The sequence below is a fragment of the Lissotriton vulgaris genome, chromosome 12, assembly GCF_964263255.1.
Source record: "Lissotriton vulgaris chromosome 12, aLisVul1.2, whole genome shotgun sequence".
Taxonomy (NCBI): domain Eukaryota; kingdom Metazoa; phylum Chordata; class Amphibia; order Caudata; family Salamandridae; genus Lissotriton; species Lissotriton vulgaris.
The window spans coordinates 508999726-509022281 of record NC_141700.1 but is presented as its reverse complement, the minus strand read 5'-3'; the positions used below and the strand labels follow the sequence as shown (position 1 = coordinate 509022281).

The 22556-nt window shown below is 44.6% G+C and overlaps 1 protein-coding gene across 2 annotated transcripts in view; it reads right to left on the bottom strand.

Moving 5' to 3' along the window:
* PDPR (pyruvate dehydrogenase phosphatase regulatory subunit) overlaps positions 1 to 22556 on the bottom strand; it is an 811642-nt gene that overhangs the window by 109094 nt on the left and 679992 nt on the right. For both annotated transcript variants that reach the window (XM_086945269.1, XM_086945270.1), the window contains exons 13-15: positions 22270 to 22418; positions 22022 to 22134; positions 21673 to 21767 (exon numbers count right to left, since the gene is read on the bottom strand). In XM_086945269.1, coding sequence (XP_086801395.1) covers positions 21673 to 21767; positions 22022 to 22134; positions 22270 to 22418 — 357 coding nt within the window. The remainder of the gene's footprint in view (positions 1 to 21672; positions 21768 to 22021; positions 22135 to 22269; positions 22419 to 22556) is intronic.

The window sequence follows — 22556 nt, the reverse complement described above, 5'->3', positions numbered from 1 at the left end:
CAGGCACACAAACTAAAACCTTACTAAAAAGGGATGGTTTTGGTCCGCTCTTGAAGTGGGCTGGTGTGGTGGGAACTGCCTAGAATGGCTTCCCGAATGAACTACAATACTGAGATAAGGAAGAGAGCTGATTAATCTCTTTTGGCAGGTGGATGAGAATGTATAATACCACCTAGAGGAGAACAAAGGTGCTAGCAGTGAATGAATCCTGCTTAAGCACTGCTGGGTACGTCTTTGAATATACGATCTGTGGTTAAATACTGTGTCCTCTGGGTGGCGGTGCACCCACTCATAAAAAGAGACAGGGTACAGCCCTAAGAAGTCTTTGAAGCTGGGGTTAAACCACTGCGAACAGTGAATCGGGTACTCTCTCAAATGGGCAAGATTGGGGAATAAAAGACCTGTAGTAAGCCAAGCTCCCATTCAAGTTGCAGCAGGCAGGCAGGGTCCACTTGTTGGACAGAGCTGCATCATCCCAGGGGGCTTCTAGGGAAACAAAGTATCCTGACGTTAAAACACTCCTGCTTCACATGCAAAAGAGGCTGGCATATATTGACCGTAAGCTTGATATGCTCTCAATTAGCGTTGAAAATAATTAAAACTATGTCAAACAAACAAGAAAAACGTCTTGTTTCGTAAATTCGACCAAAGGCAGTATTACGCCCTGAATTTCTCCTGATCAGTAGTTCTTGAATTGAGGAAATGTACTCATCTAAATCAAGTGTTGTCTTCGTTAACTTGTTCTTGATTGAATCAATTAGCTGATTGGTACCATAATTTTCTGGGAGAACTGCTACTTAAAGCTTTTGGTCACTGATTCATTGTCCTCCTAAAACAGTGGTCTGAGTAACTGACATTCTGAAATGTCACTCAGCCCATGCTCTAATCTTAAGGGCATTTGCTGGTTTCAAAGGCCACCAATTGACCTTCCAGAGCAAGGGGACCCCAAGAGCCGCAAAAGTACCATAACAGGGGTAAGACCTGTTTGTGCTGCAGTATGTTGTGCTACGGGGACCCGGTCTCAGCTTATGGGCAGTACGCCATCACCCCCGCGGCTGGATGTGCAGGAACAGAGTTCAGTGTTTAGCACTGCTGGAGTACACTGACTGACAGAAGTCAATTCTCCCCTTGCCTGTGTTTGCTATCAACTCAGGGCCACATCTCTCTGGCATCTCCCTTGCAAGTAGGGAGACCGAAACGGTTGATCAACAATTTCCTTGCCCACCTCGTCTACCTGCAGGCTTCAGAGATTTCAGTTCACTCAGCACGGCCCTCAAGCAGCCTCATGTGAGACCTACTAGCCCTGTGGGTCCCATTAGGACACTGTTTCCAGGGACAAGGTTTGCCCTCTGAGGTGAGAGGGACAACAGCTTCAAATGGGGTGGGCACCCCAACACTGGATCTGCATCATGGGTCTCTCTCGGTTCAGTCAGAGGATTTTGTCTCCAGTGGATATTTAGACACCCAGTTAAGCTTCCGGAGACAGCTTGTGTACGACTACCTTTAGATAATTAAAACAGGTTACCTCATTCAAAGAATAAGTGAACCCAAAACCAAAGATAAATAATTTAAATTATTTAAAATTATGATTAACTTGTTCTGACCCTAAGAAACTATCCCCCTGTATGTAATTAAGTACATTTTTTAATCATTTACACTTATTTAATTGTATTCAATTTTAATAATAACCCTCAATGGAACTGAATTATTTTATGGCTCTATTCTAAATTATTTATGCCACAGTAAAATGTTAACACAGCGAAACGCCTAACACTCCAAGGGGCCGGCAGCCTGCTCTAACCAGATAGGTGTATGTACACAGCTTCTTGCCTACAATCCTGGGGACAGCAGCGGTACGGAAGCATTTAACCATAAGAAAACACAAGATACCCAAAGAAAAAATAACATTCCTTCACAGGTGTAGTTAAGTGGTTAGTGGTAGGAGTCTGTTGTGTCAATGGTCATCAATCATTAGGGCCGGTGGCTCAAGATGTATAAGTGGAGATCGCCGTTGGCAGGGTCAGATAGGGGCAACAGCCGAAGTAGGTCGAACAGGTCAGTTCATTGAATTCAGTAGATAGAAAGCATATAAATGAAGTCCCTCTATGGCATAGTCGTCCTGTCTCTGATCCACTGTTAACAATAAAGTTTCCATGCCCAGAATGAACCACAGACTGTGTAACAAAGTTGTGTATTGAGGGCTTATGTCAGTTCCTCATGAAGCAAGGATCACCTGGCGTGCTGCACCTAAAACTAATGCCATATGCTTCCCTCGACGTGAGTGGAGTGGAAACTTTGGTGAAATGGGCAGCCCAAGGATTATGTATGCTTGAAACCGAGGGATAGAAGTCTTGAACGCACAGTGGATGTCATCCAGGACCTGTTCCTAGAAGCGAGTGAGATTGTGGTAGTGCCATAGAAGGTGGAGCAGCGAACTCATCCCTCCCCACAACCCCTCCAGCATTCTTTGGAATGCTCCAAGTGCCAAGTAGTGCTGAGGTCAGATACCAGTTAGACATTATTTTGTATGCGGTCTCTGTAGTAGACATGTTGTGTGCAATATGCCGGGCTTTATAGAAAATGTCAGACCATTCCTCATCGGCGAGTGTTCTGCTGAGTTCCTGTTCCCACCTCCTCTGCCCCGCAGAGTGAGTGGTAGTCTCCCCTATGCTCAGGATGGTATAAAACTCAGTGATATGTTGCCTGTCATTTTTCTTAAGTATTAACCACCTTTTCAAAAGGTGTCAAGGGTCTCTGTTTGAGGCCGGACAGAGGGCTGCATCACCCAATGGCGGACCTACAGGTATTGGATGTGGTCTGCCTCCTCCAAGCTGTAGTCTATTTTTTGTTGGACAAAGGGAATGCTCCTTTGGTGTCAAATAGGCAACCTTTCTGCTTACAGTCACCGTCGTGCTGATGTCAGAACCGATCAGGTTAAAACATTGGAGTGAAATCTGGATTATTTATGATAGGTGTCATTGGGGAATGGAAGGACATTAGCTCTGCTTTGGTCACCACAGAATCCCATACTTTGAAGACTGAACTTGTGACCGGTGAAGAGTAGAGTCCAATCCCTATCCTATCTTTTGAGGAAGCCAGGGTTCCTTCCAAATGTGGGAACCTGCCACTGCCTGGTCCATAAAGAACCAGTATTGCTTGGTGAACGGCCTGCTCCATTCTACTAAGAAACATAGCTGTTAAGCCAGATAGTACCAAAGTAGAGCGGGCACTGCGAAGCCTCCCTCGTGTGTCAGGCGGTATATAAGATGTTTGTGGAGGCGACCGGTGAAGAGTAGAGTCCAATCCCTATCCTATCTTTTGAGGAAGCCTGGGTTCCTTCCAAATGTGGGAACCTGCCACTGCCTGGTCCATAAAGAACCAGTATTGCTTGGTGACCAGCCTGCTCCATTCTACTAAGAAACATAGCTGTTAGGCCAGATAGTACCAAAGTAGAGCGGGCACTGCGAAGCCTCCCTCGTGTGTCAGGCGGTATATAAGATGTTTGTGGAGGCGAGCCCCCCCCACCCCAGAACCTATTAATATCAACTTTCATTGATCGAAGTGCATGTTTAGGCAGAGTCAATGATAAGGCTTGGAAAAGGTAAAGGATGCATGGCAAGGTTGTAATTTTAATGGCTGTAACTCTCTCCAGCTAGGAGAGTCCCAGGCGTTCCCAGTTGCTAATATCCATCCGTTTTTGCTCTGCCAACAAATTGTAATTAAATTAAATGGTTTTGGCAATGAAATTCGCTAGTTTGATTCCTGAGGATGCGGATGGAGTCATGCCCCGTCAAATAGAAATTGAGCATGTAAGAGGTTTTCAGTCAGAGTTGAGATGAAAGATTCAACATTTGTGATTTTTACATGTCGACTATGAACCAGAGAAGGTTCTAAAGGTCTGGTTCTGTGACCAAGGCAGGGAGGGATACCTGTGGGCTCAAGATGGCCAGGATCATGTTGGCAGCATAAAGGCTAAGGAGGTGTTGCCCGCCCCCAACCGGATACGAGTGATATCTGGGTGTGCCTGTATGTGTTGGGATAGAGGCTCCACATACAGGGCAAAAAGGAGGGGAGAAAGGGAGCAGACCTGTTGTGTGCTGCAGTGGAAAGGAAAAGGTTGGGTTGAGAGTCCATTGACATGCACCGCTGCCATAGGGGAGCTGTAAATGCTCTTTATCCATTGTCGGAAATTGTCACTAAAGCCAAAAAGCTTCCGGGTCCTGAAGAGGTAGCACAAATGGACTATATCAAACACCTTCTCCTCGTGGATTGAGAGAAGGGTACCCTTTTGAGTTCTTAACAATTTATCAAGCAGATGGTAGGTGTGTCTAGTGCCGTCTACGCATTGGCGCACTGGTATGAAACCAGCATGCTCTGGATAGGTTAGACCTGGTATGAGGGGGGTGAGGTGGTGGGCGAATATACTTGTAAATAATTTGGCGTCAATATTCAGAAGAGATATGGCCCTGTGAGACCCACATAACATCAGATCTTTGCCCAGTTTGGGGATAACTAAGATGAAGGCTTCGAGCATGGAACCTGTGATGGAGCCTGTAGTGACGAAGGAATTAAAGAGTCGAGTGAGGACCGGGGCTAGTTCTTGGCAAAAGGTTTTAGAAAATTTTGAGGGTTAGCCCCCCCACCCTCAGGGACTTCAATAGCTTCAGGCGCACTATGGCTGAGACCCCTTCTTCAATGTGTATAGGTTTGTCCAGGGAGTCAGCTGCCTGAGATAGAAAAGGAGGGGGGTGTATTGGTGGGCCTTCTATGAGGTAGTCCAAGGCATGGGCGGGAGCCCCTGCTGCTTCTGTGTAGAGTTCTATGGAAACTTTGGAATGAGTCTGTGATCTGTTGGTCTTAACACACCTCTGTGATCTGGGTTGGGTGAACCACTTGGATGGACCCAGAATGAATCTTGGCCTGCAAGCAATGCAGTAGCAGTCATCCGCAACAATTGCTGCCAAGGTAGAACTTGTGCTTTAGACTGACTAAGGCGTGTCCTGCTCTGTTTAAATTTTATCGTTTGAGGAGCAAGTGTGTTTGTTCCAGCTTTCTCCAAACCTGTGGGGCCCCAGTGAATTTGTACAATTCCTCAAGCTCTAGGACTTTCAGCTCAAGGGTTCGCTGTTTATAGATAGAGACAGTTCTGTGCTGGAGGAGACACCTCAGACCTGTGTACTTGAAAGCTTCAGCAAGGGTAGCGAGTACGAACACCTAGACCTTAGGGGGGCCCTGCTGCCTCCAATGGGTATGGGCACCACCAGGTACAGTCTCTGCACAGAGGTAGGCATCGGTAAGCAAGTGCCAAGTATTGGAGAGGGAGCTGTTACGGGGCTGGGCGATGAGGGCTTATCCAGCTCTCTGAGAAGGCAGCCTGTTGCAGTGTTGGTTTCCAGGGTGTTGGATGGACTGGTCCAGTATGCACAGGACGTCTCGGCGTTCTCAGGTTGGGCCGGGTTAGCCCCATATTGGGGTTGGGCCCGCAGCCTTTAGCCACCTGCAACAGCTTGCGGGGTGGCAGCCAGCGGGAAAAGGGGGACCCTAGATATTTAGGGAGCCAGGTGCCACTCCCCGGCCACCAGCACTGTCTGTCTTTATGTGGCTGTAGAGCCCAGGTCCGGGAGGAGCGCTGTCAGCGGCTTTGGTGGGGGTGCTGGAAATGCAAGGCCAGGGGCCGGGGTAGATTTTCTTCTGAGACCGCAAGGGGGATGAGTCAGTGCAGATGCTGTGCAGAGCGCGGTGCTTTGCGTTCTAGTAGTGTTGTGTTTCGATTTAGATACCCGTACATAGGTTACCTGAATCATGTTCTTATATAGGCACAACTCACATTGTCCTTATTTAGGTATAGAATCCCAGGCCTCATTTAGGCATTAGCCATGCTATCCAAATACAGGCATGGTCACCTACATCTGTCCATCCCACGTCACAACAAGTTCTTAGAAACCAGACCCTTAAACCCTTGGGATTTTCCCTGCTTGGATTATTGATTTCTCCAAGAACTCATTTATTATGCATGAACTACTATTCCTTAGGGGTTCATTCAGGACGTCTTCCTCTGCCCGACTTTACGTCAATGCTAACATTCCTAGCCACCTACCAGGTATATATATATATATATACACCTTCCCTTACCAAGGCAAACCACGGCACGGCTCAACTTGGATGCACGGTTCGCCTCAGCAAGTTCGGAAGAAACCACAACTCCAGGAGGAGTCGGATCTCAGCCTGACGCACTGACCAGACACTGTCCTCCCTGCTTGCAGAGAATCCAGCTTCCAGTGTTCCGACTCCCTTCGAGGGGTGTTAGAGTTTGAAATTCGGGAAAGAGATTCCAACCGCTCTCATTCTAAGGTATGGAGCCGACTAGAGCCTAGAGGGACTCTTGGCATACAAACGTAATATAAACTTAGTATTTATCATGCTATAGAAAACAGCACCTACTTCTTGCCTCATACTACACTTAGGTTAGGTACACTGGGGTTGAACTATTTACAAGCATCAGACGAGTATCCATATTTTAGCCTGTGTTATTTATGTATGTATATATGAATATATGTCATAGCTAAAAAGACCATGCTATTGCAGTATTACTTCTTCTAACTGTTCTCGATGTACATATATTTCGCATACTGTTTTGCGATTGTAACAGCTCATATCTCTTGCACAAGAAATAAGACTGTTCAATAAATCCTTTTATTGAAACGCTCGTCTATCTAATTCTGTGTAACTCTGAAGAAACTAAGCGTGCACGATTGACTAAGTGAAACTGTTAGTGTTTCCACGATTCTGAGACTGTTCCGATTCTAAGGGAAACAAAAGTTGTCATGTTTATGCGGTTGTCAGAAACTACTCCCTTCTTGTTCATTTGAGAAGTTTCTCGTGACCTCCGAGTTAGCTGGCACACAAAGTAATTAAGTTTAATATACTTGATAGAGGCATACTGACCTCAGTCCTATGCAAAAACTATAGTGTATATTATTCCAATGTGCAGAGCCTATAAGGGAAATAGGTAATACACTACATGGCGCCCAACGATTTGGAAAGGCACCAATTTAACGCTAGATACTGAAGTAATTCAGTTGTGCTTTTCTCAGAGACCCCTACTCATAATACTCCATAAGACGTCTGGAGTGGGTAGGGATAATATCCGCCATAGCAGAGTAGGACGAAAATCCTATGTATTAGCTGTTTGGTTTGTTCAACGTTGAAGGATACAGTGTTCCAAAATATTGTGCAACTTATCTTTGTTACCTTGAAACTTGTTCTGCATTTTTCAAAAACAATGTCCCTTAACGGGGGCAATAACACCGAAAACGGTGAAGCTACGGCTGACCCAGTCGCACCAGCTTTTAATCATACAGGTTTTAATGAAACTGATGAGGATGTTATAAACATCCTTCCAAATTTAAGGAGAACCATCACTCTAAAACTTATAAAACATAGCCTAACACCAAGAGGTAGTAGAGCAGTTTTCGTGATAGAGGCACATGAATCTTTTCAGACAGAGGTATTCTATTCATGGATAGTATTTCCAGAATCAAATCCAGTAACAAAAGTGTTTCACTTCTACAAAGAAGATGAACCACCTGAGGAATATATTCCTTTCGAGGATATTGAAATTCCACTCACATACCAGGAGCATAATCTCTGGTTTAAAGGCGCCCTAAAACATTATAATCATATTACCAGGCTCAGTCCACTAGGTAGACCAGGAGCAACATGGCCAATTTTAGCCGGCTACACACCTCATCCTGACATTGAAGCAATGTCAGACGAGGAATTACTCACTCAACTCAAATAGATAATACAAATTTACAGACAATTAGTCCAATATGTCATGCGTACTTTTACAGTCCAACCACCAATAACCATTGCAAATCAAACCCCTCACCAGGGGAATACACAAAAAATGACTCCACAGACTTTACACCAAGTCATGGGTAAAATGACCACAAAACGTGAACAAATTCTATTCTGGATAGCTCAGAAAATTACTCAAATCGAAGCAGTATTTCCTAATACTAGCCCTTATGAGAAACACAGAATCCTAACAATCTGTTTACCAATGGGGATCACACCACATCTGGAAGACTGCACCACTTGAGGCACAGTCTTTGCTGCCATCTATACTAAAACACATGGTGATCCGACTATTGCTGTAATACCTGATGTCCTGAAACAAATTCAAAACGAATATGGGGCAGAGCCTGCTTTGAATTTAGGTATGACATTACTGAAAAACTTTGAGCAGGTCTCAACAATAATATTATCTAATATTAAAGGGGAGGCAGCATCAGTGGCGATCCATCAACGCTTAAGGGAATTTGATGCAACAGAACATCAACAAGAACTATCCAGATTAATAGAAAAATCCTATGAAGAATTAGGCAGAGACAGTTTGGGTGGAAAACCTTTGAAACCACAACTGTCTGGAGTTCCTGAGAAGGACTCTATTAAACAAAATCCTAAATCTTCTAAAAAGAAGTGGGAAAATAAACAACATTAAAAGAGAAACGTTCTCATTCCCGAGGTAGGTCTCCTCAAAAGGAGCCCTCTGACAGGAGGTATAACCTCAGGAATAAGGATAATTTGAGAAAACCTGACAGGTATCAAGATACTGATACACGTTCCTCACGTAACTTTCAGATATCGTCACAGACATCCAAAAGAAGAGGCTTGTCAGATCAAAAAGAAGAACGCGTGAAGTCCAAAGACGATCAACACGTTCAGAAAAACAAACCAAAACCTCAATTCACCAAGAAAAAAATAGCAGGTCTGAAGATCAGACATGCCGAGAATTCTGAGAACACAACTCAAGAATGGAGAATGGGCTCAGACAATGCTGGACAGTGCAGCAGAAGTAACAATAGTTCACCAGAACCTGAAGGAACCTCTGGAGATAGTGGACTTGAATGAGCACATCACAGTTGAGACTGTAGACACTAAGGTCGTTATCCACAAAGGTTATATGAAATAACACTCCGGATGAAGGGAAACATACCAAGAAAAGTGAAAGCACTCTTTTGGGAGACACTTTCAATGGGTTATGATATACTTCTAGCAGAACAGGACTGGCCACCAGATGTTGTCAGGGAGTGCCCACATGGCGAAGACATTATTATGTCAGCCTTCTCCAACCATGTTCCAGAACATTTAAAATACACTTATGCCAGGAAATGGGCAGCTGCCCAGGCCCGTGCATTATACAAAAATCATGTAGGATGGGATGAGGACTCCCCTCCCCACAAATCCAGTTAAAAATATCAACCAACTGCACAAAGACAGTATCCAATTAAGCAAGAAGCTAAAAAACAGGTCAGGGAGATGTTAGATCAACTTGAATACCAAGGGGTGATTGAAACATGCACCTCCTCAATGAACAATCCTTTGTTTCCTGTTTCCAAACCTGAAAACACATTGTCTAGTTTTGATTACAGACACCTGAACTCTTGTTCAAAAACATTTGCAGTGCAAAATGCACATAGTACAGCATTAATGAATAACATTGTGCGTAAAAAATATAAAACCACATTAGACATTTCAAATGGTTTCTTTTGTCAAAACATAGCACCTGAAAGTAGGTATTTGACAGCTTTCTTAATAATGGGGACCCATCGTCACTTTTGTCGACTCCCACAAGGGTTCAAGAACAGCTCGGGGTTATTCTCAGCAAGAGTAACAGAGTTACTACAAATGTATGATGACGAGGCATTGTCATATGTCGATGACATCTATCTGACAGACGATGACCTGGGTAGGCACTTGAACAGGGTGAATACCACTATACTGGGCTTCGCCTCTGAGGGTTACAAATTCAATTTAAAAAAAAATCAAGAATTGCCCATCTCAATGTCCTTTTCCTAGGATATGAGCTTTCAAGTGAAGGGGAAAGCCTGGCAGTCAACTTCTCAGAAGAGTGTGCGCTGCTCCAACCTCCAAAAACGCTGAAAACTTTACAGTCGGTTCTAGGTTTCCTGAATTTTGGAAGAACTTACATTCTAAATTATGCAGAAAGGGTTAAACCTCTCTACGAATGAATCAAATCTGATTTTAAAATAAAAAATTGGACACAAGAACACACAGAAATATTGCTTTCACTTCAAGGTGACATGTTAGCAACAAATCACTTACAAACATGCAGTGCTTAAGTTGTAAAATACTTAGTGCCGGGGCTCTCGACAGGAGGACACAAAAGCTAGCACCATCCATTTCCCCTAGCAGCACTGCCAATGACAACACCAGCATACTACTAATCATCACACTCTTAAAAGTGTGACAATTCATACTATTACAGGCCCCGAATACTTTAAGAATGGCTTTGGAGGCAAATACTAATAACTGGAAATTAAAATTGAAATAACAAACAGAAGTTGTTGTGCTCGTACCCAAATTGGCTGACACCACTACCATGTGGTAGACAGTCATAAGCCCCGGTGCTGGCAATTAAGTGCCGGTGCTGAGCACCGGAAAGCACCAACACAAATTAAGCACTGCACTGCAAACACGCGTAAACGTACGCACTCTAGTGATCCAAATTATTTCGGGCCAATTGCATACAAAACACATTTGTATACACAAGCGGAAATGAGCTTCACTTCAACAGAAAAAATTCTGACAGCATTTCAAACCGCTGTAGCAAAAGAAAGAGCTCAAACTCAGGGAAAACGCATAATTGTCATGACTCCAGTACCAGCCTTAGAGGCAGTTAAAAAAGCGAGCATTCTAAATGCAAAAGTTTACGTCCAAAATAGATACAATGAGTTAATTCTCTTGCTGCAAAAGGTGTTGAATATGTTTTTGATCCTTATTTAAAAAGACAAGCATTCCTGCAATATGAACACGAATGCCCTCTGCCTGTTGAGATTCTCCCTCTTGATCAGTACGAATTTATAATTTATACTGACGGATCAGCACAACCCGCTACGGAAAGAAGCAAGCTTATAGTGCAGCATGCGCGATTGTTAAAGGTCGCATGCGCAAAGATAAATTCCGTCCGATGGTCACAAAAACTCAGTCTCTAGGAGATTATACAGCTCAGCGAGCGGAACTACAAGCATTCAAATTGGCACTTGAAAATATGGATCGCGAATTCCCCACACTTAATAGTGTGTGATTCTTTTTACTGTGTTCAATCATACAATGAATATTTGCCGGAATTGGCTTCAAAATGGTTACTGTGTTCAATCATACAATGAATATTTGCCGGAATTGGCTTCAAAATGGTTTCAAAGATGCAAAAGGTGGCACAATCAAGCATAAAACACTTTGGAAACAAGTAGTTCAGTTGCGAGACGGACTACAAAACACTCACGTGATACATACGCTGAGTCATAAACGTGATGGCGTTCAAGTTGCAGGAAATTAATTGGCTGACGAAGCCGTGAAGGGGGCTGTGCAAACGGCTTTCGTAGCTGTGATCACTCGTTCAAAAACGAGAATAGACAGTGAGGTATTATTGGCTGTCAATGCTTCAAGCAAAGGCAGTGGTGCAACCTTACCTAAAAAGTTTCCACTCAAATACACGTATATAATTGATGTGAACAACGTTCCATTTGCTCCAATCCCTGGAGTGGGGAATAGGGTAATTCCAAACATGGAACGTAGATTAGGACTAATCCTAGCAGCACATGAAGGGATAGCCTGTGCCCATGCAGGTGTTTCCGCCACAGTATCGTTATTAAAACAGAGATATTGGTTGCCCGGCATTAGGAAACAGACCAAAAACTATGTATTGGAATGTGAAATATGCCAACAGATGAAAGTCTCTACAATAAAACGTCCTGTGCAGACGCCCCTGTTAATTTCAGATAAACCATTAGCTTGTGTTTACCTGGACCACTGCGGTCCCTTGAAAAGGGATGTTAACTATAATATATAATGGCAGCACACGTTACAGAGAGAACAAGTGAACTGCTAGTGTTTCCGCTGCACACACAAACTTTCTATGGGGAAATAACAATATCATGGTTGCTACAAATAGTGCATATTATCATGTAATGTGCTTGTGTTGTATTGGAAAAAATGTTAATTAAAAAAAACTTCAAAAAAACTATAATATATAATGGTCGCAGTGGATTTGTGTTCAAGGTTCCTATGGATGTGGCCTCAGCGCTCGGCTGACGCTCAAACTATTATAAAAGATTTGCAAGTCTTTATCAGCACATACTCAATTGGAACACTACATTCTGACCAGGGCCCTGCGTTTAGCTCTAGAGCTTACAAAGAAGCCATGGCCAGTTTGGGCGTAGCATTGCGATACTCCTCTCCGTTCCATCCTGAGGGAAATTCGGTTGTGGAAAGGAAAAACCGGGACATAAAGCAGTCTTTAACAGCTAGGGTAATAGGCCTGGGTGATGGGTGGGTCAAACATCTTTATGGGGTCCAACGCTCATTAAACAACTTGCCAAGAAGTTCTCTATGGAGAGTCTCTCAATATGAGGTCCTATTTGGAACAAGAATGTTGGTTCCGGATCTTGAATGTAAAGGCACAGTGGTGGAAAATAAACCTTTTGATATCAAAGATCGTATGGCTGTCTTACAGGATGTAAATGAACTAATATCGAAACAAAGCAACGTGTTCCTGAAGCCAACCACCACTGGGGAAAAAACAGCTGTCCCAGCAAGGCCTGTCTGGATCCCAAAGCTTGGGGATCTAGTCAGAGAGAAGATCGCGGACAAGAAGGAATTTGGGCCTTCTTACAGACAACCGGTACCTGTCCTAGCCATCCACGGATCAGGAACAGTACTGATGCTGCCCCTTGCTGGAAAAAAGGAGAAAAGATTTGTGTCCATTGACCTCATCAAACCTCACTTTGTGGCCGATGCTAAGCAGTAGGCCATGTCGACTCTGACCAAGTAGCAGACGCACTCCTCTAGCTACTATCCAAGAGGTTCAAACTGAGAGACTCATCACCTTCGAAGAGTCAGAAGTGAGAAATGAAGGACTAAGAAACAATGCTATGGAACTTATTCCTCTTGAAACCCAAATAACAGTTTGTCCTGAAACACCTGTCTACATCAATGTAACACGTGATCAACTGGTTTCAGCGATTACAACGAATCCTGATGCGATTCCAACTGTTGGCAGAACTGCCTCTGGCTATTTCATTAACTTTGATAAGTTTTCTGAGGATCCCAGCGAACCTGAAACGACGCCAGGAAAAAGAACTTTCAAAGAACAAGTACAAGACCTTTCTGCTTTGGCTACTTACTTCTGAAACCACACAAACCACCCCACCGTAAAGCAAGAGACTTGTGAGTAGTGAACATCACAGCCATTCCTATACAAGATGGTATAGTTTGGGACAAAACGGATTATGATATATTCAGCCCGTCCAAACCTTTGAAGATTCCACACTTATTTAAAATTGTTGTGCTGGGTAGTCTTAATGTAGGGAGAGTTTGGGGGTCAGGGAGGGTTGTGGAGGGGTACTAAATTAGTGTTTAGGGCAGGGCAGGGTAGTGTCACTTACATTGCATACTTTTACCATGAGTATAGCTTTACCACGCATGCCTTTGTGTTGTAATGGTATGCGTGGTAAAAGTATATGCGTGGTAAAAGTATGCAATGTAATGGCTTGTCGTAATTGCAACGTGTAGTAATACCTGCATTGTAATGGCACGCCTGGTATTAGTACGCGTTGTAATGAGTCACATTCATAGGTTGATGATGCAACGTGAAGTGATTTATAGAGAGATGTCCATGAGAAAGAGCAAAAAAAAATAGTAAAGTATAATGCAACAGCTGTAGCCGTCTAGGAAGGAGGGTGGTCGCATGTGAATTTACAGCACTACATGCCATTAACAGATGATCACAGAGTAAGTAAAGTTTTTCGTTCGAAGCCTGCGCGTCTGTAGATACACATACTGTGCACAGACTGTAAGGCAGTGTTCTCAAAAAGCAGTGGCAAGCTTAAGGGTGTTGCAGCAGATTGAAATGGAGTATGGAGCATTGCCTGACCAACATTAGCTTGTTAGCGGCTAGTTCATCCACACAGAAAAGTTTTGTTAAAGTATGTAGCATAGATCAAGTAGCTACTTTGAAGATGTCAGCTATTGGGATGTTCCCCAGGAAGGCCACAGAGGCTGCTTTCTTCCGAATGGAGGGGGCTCTAGAAGAAATGGGTAGCGTCCTCTTAGCTTTACCATAGAATGTCTAGATGCATCCAACGATCCATCTGGCAATGCATGACTTGACCAGAGAATTCAGTTTATGGGGTTTGGAAAAAGCAATAAAGAGTTGTTGCGTCTTCCTAAATGGTTTGGCACAGTCAACGTAGTACATGAGAACTCGTTTTACATCTAAAGTATGGATAGCCCGATTCGCAACTGAATCATGTTGTGGGAAAAAAGACAGGAAGTTCAATGGACTGGTTAAGGTGGAAGCGAGAGACAACCTTGGGATGAATTTGGGGGTAGTGTGTAGGACAACCCTATCCCTAGGAACTTGGAATAAGGGTTATTCCAGGGCCAATGCCTGTAGCTCACTGACATGCCTTAGTAAAGTGACAGCAACTAGAAATTCCACCTTTCAAGAGAGGAACTGAAGGCGGCAGGAGTGGAGGGGCTCAAATGGAGAGCCCATGAGTCTTTTCAGTACAATGTTGAGATTCCATGCCAACACCAGTGGGACCAGAGGAAGATGACCCTATTGAGACCCTCCATGAAAGCTTTAATGACCGGAATCCTGCGGAGAGAGATGCGTTGTCTATTTTGAAGGTTGGCAGCCACAGTGGCCAGGTGTAGTCATATGGAGGTGAAGGATAATATCCAACATCAACTGGTCTGAAGTGACGATCTGCTATGTGGGAAAGAAATCTTGGAGGCAACCCCCACCTGGTGTTCAGTAGTCAGGGGGGAGAAGAGGCAAGTAAGAGTTTGATGGTGGCTGCAACTCCTTTTGAGGAACCACCTTTACCTCTGCTTTTAGAATAGTTGCCTCTGTAGGACCCTCTAAAGTAACCCCTGGGAAAGGATTGGTGTCCCTGGGTTCGCCGGTAGGATGTGGAGAGTTTGGGGAAAGGGGTCTTCATTCATCCACGGTGGTTTGTGTGGCAAAAGGAGCCACGGGGAGCAGAGGTATAAAGAGTACCCATCGCCTTAGCAGTCTCTTTATCTTTACTAATATTTGGTCCAAATGTAGGAAAAGAGATGCTAGCCATCAAAAGTCATGTTCAACTGCTTCTGGTGTACTTTGAGCTCCAAGCCGGAGATATAGAGCCAGGCATCTCTGCATGGAAGAACACTGGAATTAACACCCCTGGCAGCAGTGTCTGTCACATCTAGAGCACAGCAAATAGTAGTATTCTGTATCTGCTTGCCCTCAGAGACAAATTCATTTTCCCTCTTTCTGTGGCCTTCTAGGAGGTATTGGAGGAGCTCCTCCATCTCGTCCCGGATTCAGATCTTAAAAGAAGGCAGATTGAATTGGCAATATTCAATTGGTTGGTTGATTGTGCAGCCACCATTTTGCCCGCTGCATCTATGCACTTACTCTCCTTTTCCGGTGGTTGGACATCTCCGCAGTCCTGGGAGTTGTCTCGCTTACGAGCAGTCGTGAATACCAGAGGTTTGGGCAGGAGCTGGTCACAAATGTAAATGAGTTCAGTAGGGGAGGCTTTATATTTCTAATCCACTCTAGGTGTTATTATCCAGGCTCACACAGGGTACTTGAAGATGTCGGGCGTTTGGCGTAGCATGCCCTTAACCATGGGGAGGTACTAAGTAGAGCAGCAGGTGGAGGAGAAGGTTTTAAAAAGTAAGTTCTCTTTTTTAGGGCCTCTGAATGAAGATATACCTTATAGAGTACGGATGCCCTACCAATGCGTTCCTGATAGGTCATGGAAGAGGGGATGGATGGGCAGTGTAAGGGTAAGGTCTGTGTCCCCCGGTGGGTCACCATCATAGGAGTCCCATAGGTTATACTGCAGAGGGGGTTCAAATGTGCTGTGCTCTCCCCCATGCCCACACATGTCAGAGTAAGGAGACACAAGGTGTGATGTCAAGAGGGTCTCCTGGAGAAACAGGTGAAGAAGGTGAAAGATGGGGAACATGGTGAAGGATGGTTGTGCGTGGGGTCAGGGGGTGGTAGCCTTATACGCCTTCCTGAACTACTTTAGTGGAATCGGAATATCTAGCGCCTCCTCGAAGGACAGCTGGCATTTTGAGGGTGAAACAGCAGAATTCCCTGAAGGGCAGGCAAGGATCCAGCCCTTTACGGAGGTGGATGACCAGGTGTTTCTGCCTTGTGTTGATCTCCTGCAGTCTGTAGAGAATCTGTTCGACCACACCAGCACCGTCGTCGGTCCTGCTGGTTGATGGCAAAGTTTTCAGCACCAAGGGTGGTTTTGGTACAGAGGTTTTGGTTGGTTCTGAGGCAGAAGTGTTCAGCACGGAGGTTCGGCTCGGTGTCGGTGCCGGTGTCAGAGTAGTCAGTGTCAAAGCAGATGGTCTCAAAGGTTTCTCTGGAGCTGAACCAGAGCTGGGCAGAGCGTCTCATGTGGTCTGTCGGTGCCAACCATGGCCAGAAGGCAGTGGTGGCCGAAAGGCTGGTCTCTTGTGCTCCAGAGTTACTGTGTGCCCTTTGGCAAAGGGTGCTCGGATTGAGAGTGGCGATGAAGGATTCGGAGTGCCGTAATAACGGACTGTTGGGTTGGTGTAAGATCCTTGATCTCCAGATCAGAGCTTTCCTTGGAAGATAAAGCCTCTTCATCTGCAGCCAATGGTTGCTGATGAGGTAACCCTCGAAGTACTCAGACATAAGAGGTCTGGGGTGTCGTCACAGCTCCCGAGCGACATCTTGAAATGGCCTACCCAACGGTCACGTAGAGTCTTCTTGGAATGGAAGGAGCGGCAGGAGGTCAAAGGATGCTTTTTTGAGTTTGGCAGGAGTCTTAAATTTCAGACCTGATGGAAGCCAGTCCAAGCATATTTTTTTTTTTTTGGTGTAAGACGTTTATTTGAGACTTGCAAGGTTACACAGCGTCACGCCGACATCCCTGAGGCTGGCTGCTATCAGAGCAAATTTCACAATGTCCAAGGTGTCATAACAAACGGTACACAGTGCAATATCATTATTCATGGCTTAGATGTGTAGACAGTGAGCATGTGCAACAGTAGGAAATCAATGTGTCTTACATTTTTGGGGTCAATAGACATGTATCGTACCATCGGAGGAAGTGAAGAAACGAAGCAACAGTGCAGGTATATAGGCATTACAGTTCAAAGAGCAAACAGTGCGGATCAACCATTGTCTTCAAACCCTTTCCCCCCCCCCAAAAACAACAACAGAACCAACTCTGGTGCAGAGGAAAAGCATCAAATGGGCATAATGTCTCTGGTATTGAGGATCTGTGCCTCCGGGCAAGGTGCCGCACAGCAGATGGTTAGGCAGCAGCAGGAACTACGTTAAAAAGACAGTCCACGACAGTCTGGAAAAAGGGGAGGAGCAAAATCATACATGGGGCCACCAGGCCAAGGGAGAGACACAGCAAAGCATTCAGATTCACAGGCACAAAGACATAAGCATGGCTCCACCGCCCCCAACGTGTGCCCATGGATTACAGTCATGCTCAGGTCCTAGCACTGCAGATGAGCACAAGTACATGATAAAAGATGTCAGCCCATATCGTCAGAGATCTCTCCTGCTAGCGACTGCACAGAGTCAGGGGAGATTGCGCGCTCCCGTGACCACTGCGTGAAAGGCTCCCAGATGTCCCTAGGCCGGGAAGCAGTGGGCATCGTTTCCCAATAGTGCTCGAGTTGCGTGTTACCGTATGTCACATCCCTCACCCATGCATCAAATGTAGGCACTGCACGACGACCCCAGTGCACCGCCACCTGTCTCTTGGCATAAAGGAGCAGTAACGCTGTAACTTCCTATGTTTGGGTAAGGTGTCCGGAACATATCCCAGCAGCCCCAGGAGCGGAGATGGCGCATCGGTTCTGTGAAGTATTTGATTAATGGCAGTGAAGTAGTGTGGCTCACTGGTTAGAGGCGGCAGACCCGAGAGCAGAGGACGGCCCGGGACCAGGGTTCGAATCCCGGCGCGGCAGGTTTCTGGACCAGGGTCAGCGGACTCGATAATTCTCTCGCCTCGGTGCCCACTCTGATCAGCGATCACACTCGGCAACTCTGGGCATTAGCTTGCCTCATCTTCACTAACGGCCCCACCAGACCGCCGGGGATGCCTGGTCTCACCCTGGAGATACCCATTAAGGGACCATCTCTCAGGGAAGCCAGGAAGGGTTTCGCAGCGGTCGAAGCGCCTTGGGACCCTCCGGGTAAGTAGTGCGCTATATAAATGCCTATACATTTACATTACATTTACATTTACATACATTTACAGTGAAAGTGCTCGACCAATATTCCTCTAGTTTAGGGCAGCCCCATGCCACATGCAAAAAAGAGGCATTCTCGCAGCCCAGTCCAAGCATATTACACGTGTCAGCGAGGGCAATATTTGAAAGGCGTCTGTTCCATCACTGTCGATACATGGTGGAGAGACGCAACAGAGAGGGGAGTAGTCCCTGAAGAGCGAGGCCTAGGAGTGACTGCGGTCGACCTGGACCCCACCCAAGCAAAGCAACCAAATATCCACCGAGACTGAGAGTATGGGTGACGTGATCGAAATGCAATATCGACAGAGGGAAAAAGAGCACTGCGATGGTATCAAACTGGAGCACAGGTCTGAACCAGACGGTGGAAAGAAAAGAATCAGTGAAACAGATGACCATGCACAGTACCAGGAAGAGGAGGAGTCAATATACTCATGACTCAAAAGACATCCTCTAAGAAAAACAACTGGCGCACATAAGGACCCAACACTAGATGGCAGGAGTATGCAAAGCAAGTGTATCTACAGCCACACATGCATCTAACATAGTGTGCTCTTTAAGGACCAGGCAAGACAGCAAAACGAGTTTGCCTACCCCTCTGTTTCACCCTGATAATTTTTTTTTTTTTGAGAAGATTCTCTCATACTTTAAACATCCGTCCCACAAACTAACACCTACAACGGGAAACATCCTTCACCCCGCATGCCATTACCCCATATTCTTTACTCTGCATTAACTTTTACAAAGCAGGGCTTTACACCCCAAAACTGTTACAACGCACTCCCCAAAGTAACGCCCCCCCCCGGAGTTAGGATAGTAATTGCGTTGGAATGGGGAATGTATTGCAACGGATTGCGTTGTAAAGCCCTGGGTTTTAAAAGTTAATGCAGAGTAAAAAATGTGGGGTAATGGCATGCAGAGTAAAAATGGGGGGTAAAGTGTCCTATTCAGCTTCAACGTGAGATTCATCGACCTAAACCTTTTTAACCCTTGCCCCTTTCATTAGCATGGTCCTAAAATTCAAGCATGATATTGCACTACCCTCTATGAACATTCTCATCATTAAGCACAGAGAAATGCAAGGCTTCTGTCTTCTGTCTAGCCTATGACTAAAAACATACCAGAGACATAGGCTCTTTGGTACTCTTCCACTGGATGCTCTGTACATCAAAGGATGCTCAAATGTCTCAGACTGGTTCTGCTACTCAGACACATCACAGTTAGCACTCAACTAATTTACAGGTCATTAGGTCTTTTCATATATTTGAACTGCAATTGCTTACTTCCTCACATTCTTCTTCTGAGTTTGTATTCACCCCTCTCTACTAATGGAAAGACTCTGAGGTGGATCACAGCTGCATGAGATACTTCATATATGCAGTACATTTAAATAAAGTATTTTGAGCCAAACTGAATGCCAGTTGGTATAGTACTAGCTAGAATTAATATTAATGAAACTTGTGTTACAATGATCTTCTTGGACACGATAACAACATGCAATTTCTGATGCTGCTGTGGTTAAGTCCAGATGCAGACATTCACTAGGTTCTACCAAGATTGTGTTCTACTTTCATCCACATTGGATCAATCTATGGTTCATATCTTTGTCGCTATGTATTAGTTATAAGCCAGCTGTAGATATAGGGCTCAATTCTGGAATTGTACATGTACTCTAGATGTAGCAGACCGATTCTACTAAAATCCTATAATGTGTTTTGCCCTCCCAGCAGATTGTAAGCATTCTCAGTAACCTGCCTTAATGGGCGATGAGAATACGCATTTGACTAAGGCTGCACTCTGTGACTTTCAAAGTTCTGCAAGGAGTAAGCTGGTCTAGAATTCTGTGTGCTCTCATTTGGAGGGGACATGGCCTGGCAGGGCAGGCAATACTATTCTTATTAGAGCATTATTAAGGCTGATTTACACATGGTTGGTCTCTGTGCAGAGTGGCAAAGGCAGCAAAAACTGACAGGAGTGGAATAAAGCCCAGAGTAATTACCAGTGGCTGAAAATAGTTCAGTCATTCCACCCATCAATTTTTATTTTTTGCAGAGCCTGATCTTTTTAATGAGATGATTATTATTCTGCCCTTCAGGGGAAAGGGAATGTGTGTTGTTCCCAAGTCTCATGGAACTTCATTTGGTTACAGTTCTTCTTGAGAGTGAAACAGTTTGTAGTCTGACACTCCTCAAGTGCTTAGCAAACACAAGGAGATGAGGTCTTCCCTGGACCGGAAAGAAGCATCCTGGGACCGGTTTCAGGGTAGCACCCCTCATCAGCCAGGCTAGCTTGAATCTAATGGCAAAGTGAGTAAGGTACCCACGTCTGGGCATTCCCTGCCAACTTAGGGCGAACAAAGCAAACACAAGGAGATGATGGACAGACTGCTGAAACATTTCAGACACTCACCCCCAGTCACAGATCTAGGTTGAATACATCATCGTACTTTAGCTCACTTCGCCACCTCGGTTCAGACACAGTTATATGCAAATCAGTCTTGCCCCAGTGTCTCATTGGAACAGTCCAGCCCGAGAAGTTCGGTCTGGACTGTTCCCATGAGGCACAGGGCCAAGACAGATTTGCATATAGCTGTATCTGAACTGGGGTGACGAAGTGAGCTTAAGAACGATGATGGATTCAACCCAGATCTGTGACTGTGGGTGAGTGTCTGAAAAGTTTCAACGCACCGTCCATCATCTCCTTGTGTCTACTAATCAAGTGCTTGCCAGTACAGAAAGAGCTGGAAGACACATTGTTTGCCCGTTCTAAAATATGGACCTAAATAATTATTTTATCAATTTCTTTTTTAGATTATGTTAATATGTTTACATTCATAAGTAAGAGTAGAATAAACGTGGATGCCTCCTTGGCTTGAATGTTTTGACAGATCAAACAACTCTGTGCGAGTTTCTTGTAATTAAAGTGCTTGCTATCTACGTTATCTCACAACCCAAGTTGACCATTTCCTTCACTGGTTCACTTTACCCAATTGGAAGCCACATGCTGATTTCATGCACTTTATGCTGTACCACTCAGTTATATTATGCCTTGTTCTTAGCTGAATGCTATTTAAAATAATTAAATGCAATTTCGAAGATTTAGTCATGATGTCAGGTAAGCATTGCCCATGCTTATACAAGCTATTCAACTGAAACGTAAAGTTTTAAATTACATCATTGTCTCCCTTCCACACCACACTCCTGGACTAGTTATTTTTTTAAAACAAAGTTATACAGAAATGTGGCAATACACAGATGTGCACATTTATAAAAAAAAAGTAACAAGTTCATATGTGATGCTATAGAGTAACTTCATAGTTACTAAATGGCAACCAACCTTGCAAAAGAGGGAAGGGAAATGGTCAGGGGTCATCGGAACGTAGGATAGCTCGGACAGGACATCCATTGCACGTGGACCAATCAGATTGAGAGCTGGTAGAAGAGAAAGAAGGTGTGTTAAAGGAATATAATGAAAAAATGTTGCGACACAAATATATATTTTTACAGTGAAATTAAGGAAAAAGTGAAATGTCCCTTCTTTCCTATTTAACAACCAATCCAATTTTCAGTTTGTGGCAGCTGGATTTTCTACCAAAATAGCTTTAGATGACAAAGAATAGGACACAGTTCAGTTCTTAAATGAGACTAACACCCCACATGCTGCAGTCCGCTTTCCTATGCCTTACCAGTGTACTTCCAAGTCACGTCCTCCAAGAAGAGGTCACTGTCAATAGGCATGTGTTGCTTCAGCCAGGCCCAACAGTGAACTTGCTGATCAGTGGGAGAAATCATGAAGAAGCTAAAACAGAAAAGCAGGGTTAATGTTTTACAATCCATTTATGCCTGAGCATGCCAATGGCTGGTCCAATATCACACAGAACATATCTGTATATTGACACTCCTTATTGAATGGAAGTGATATAATGAAACATACCTGCGCTTGTTCAATCGGGCTACACTGCAGTCATTCTCGTAACCACCCTTTGGGTTCAGCATCCCTGTATGAACGATGTGTCCCACAGGAACATCCAGATCATTAGATAAGAGGTACTGCAGCACCTCCAGTGCTTGGTCACCTGTGGACTGCATGGACAGGGAATGTTAGTGTCAGTAAAAGTATGTAGTACATTCCCCCAAATCTCATAAACCCTTTAAACATCTCCGCTAAAAGGCATCCTACTTCGTAATTGGTGACAACCAAACAATCTGTAAAAAAGTGGG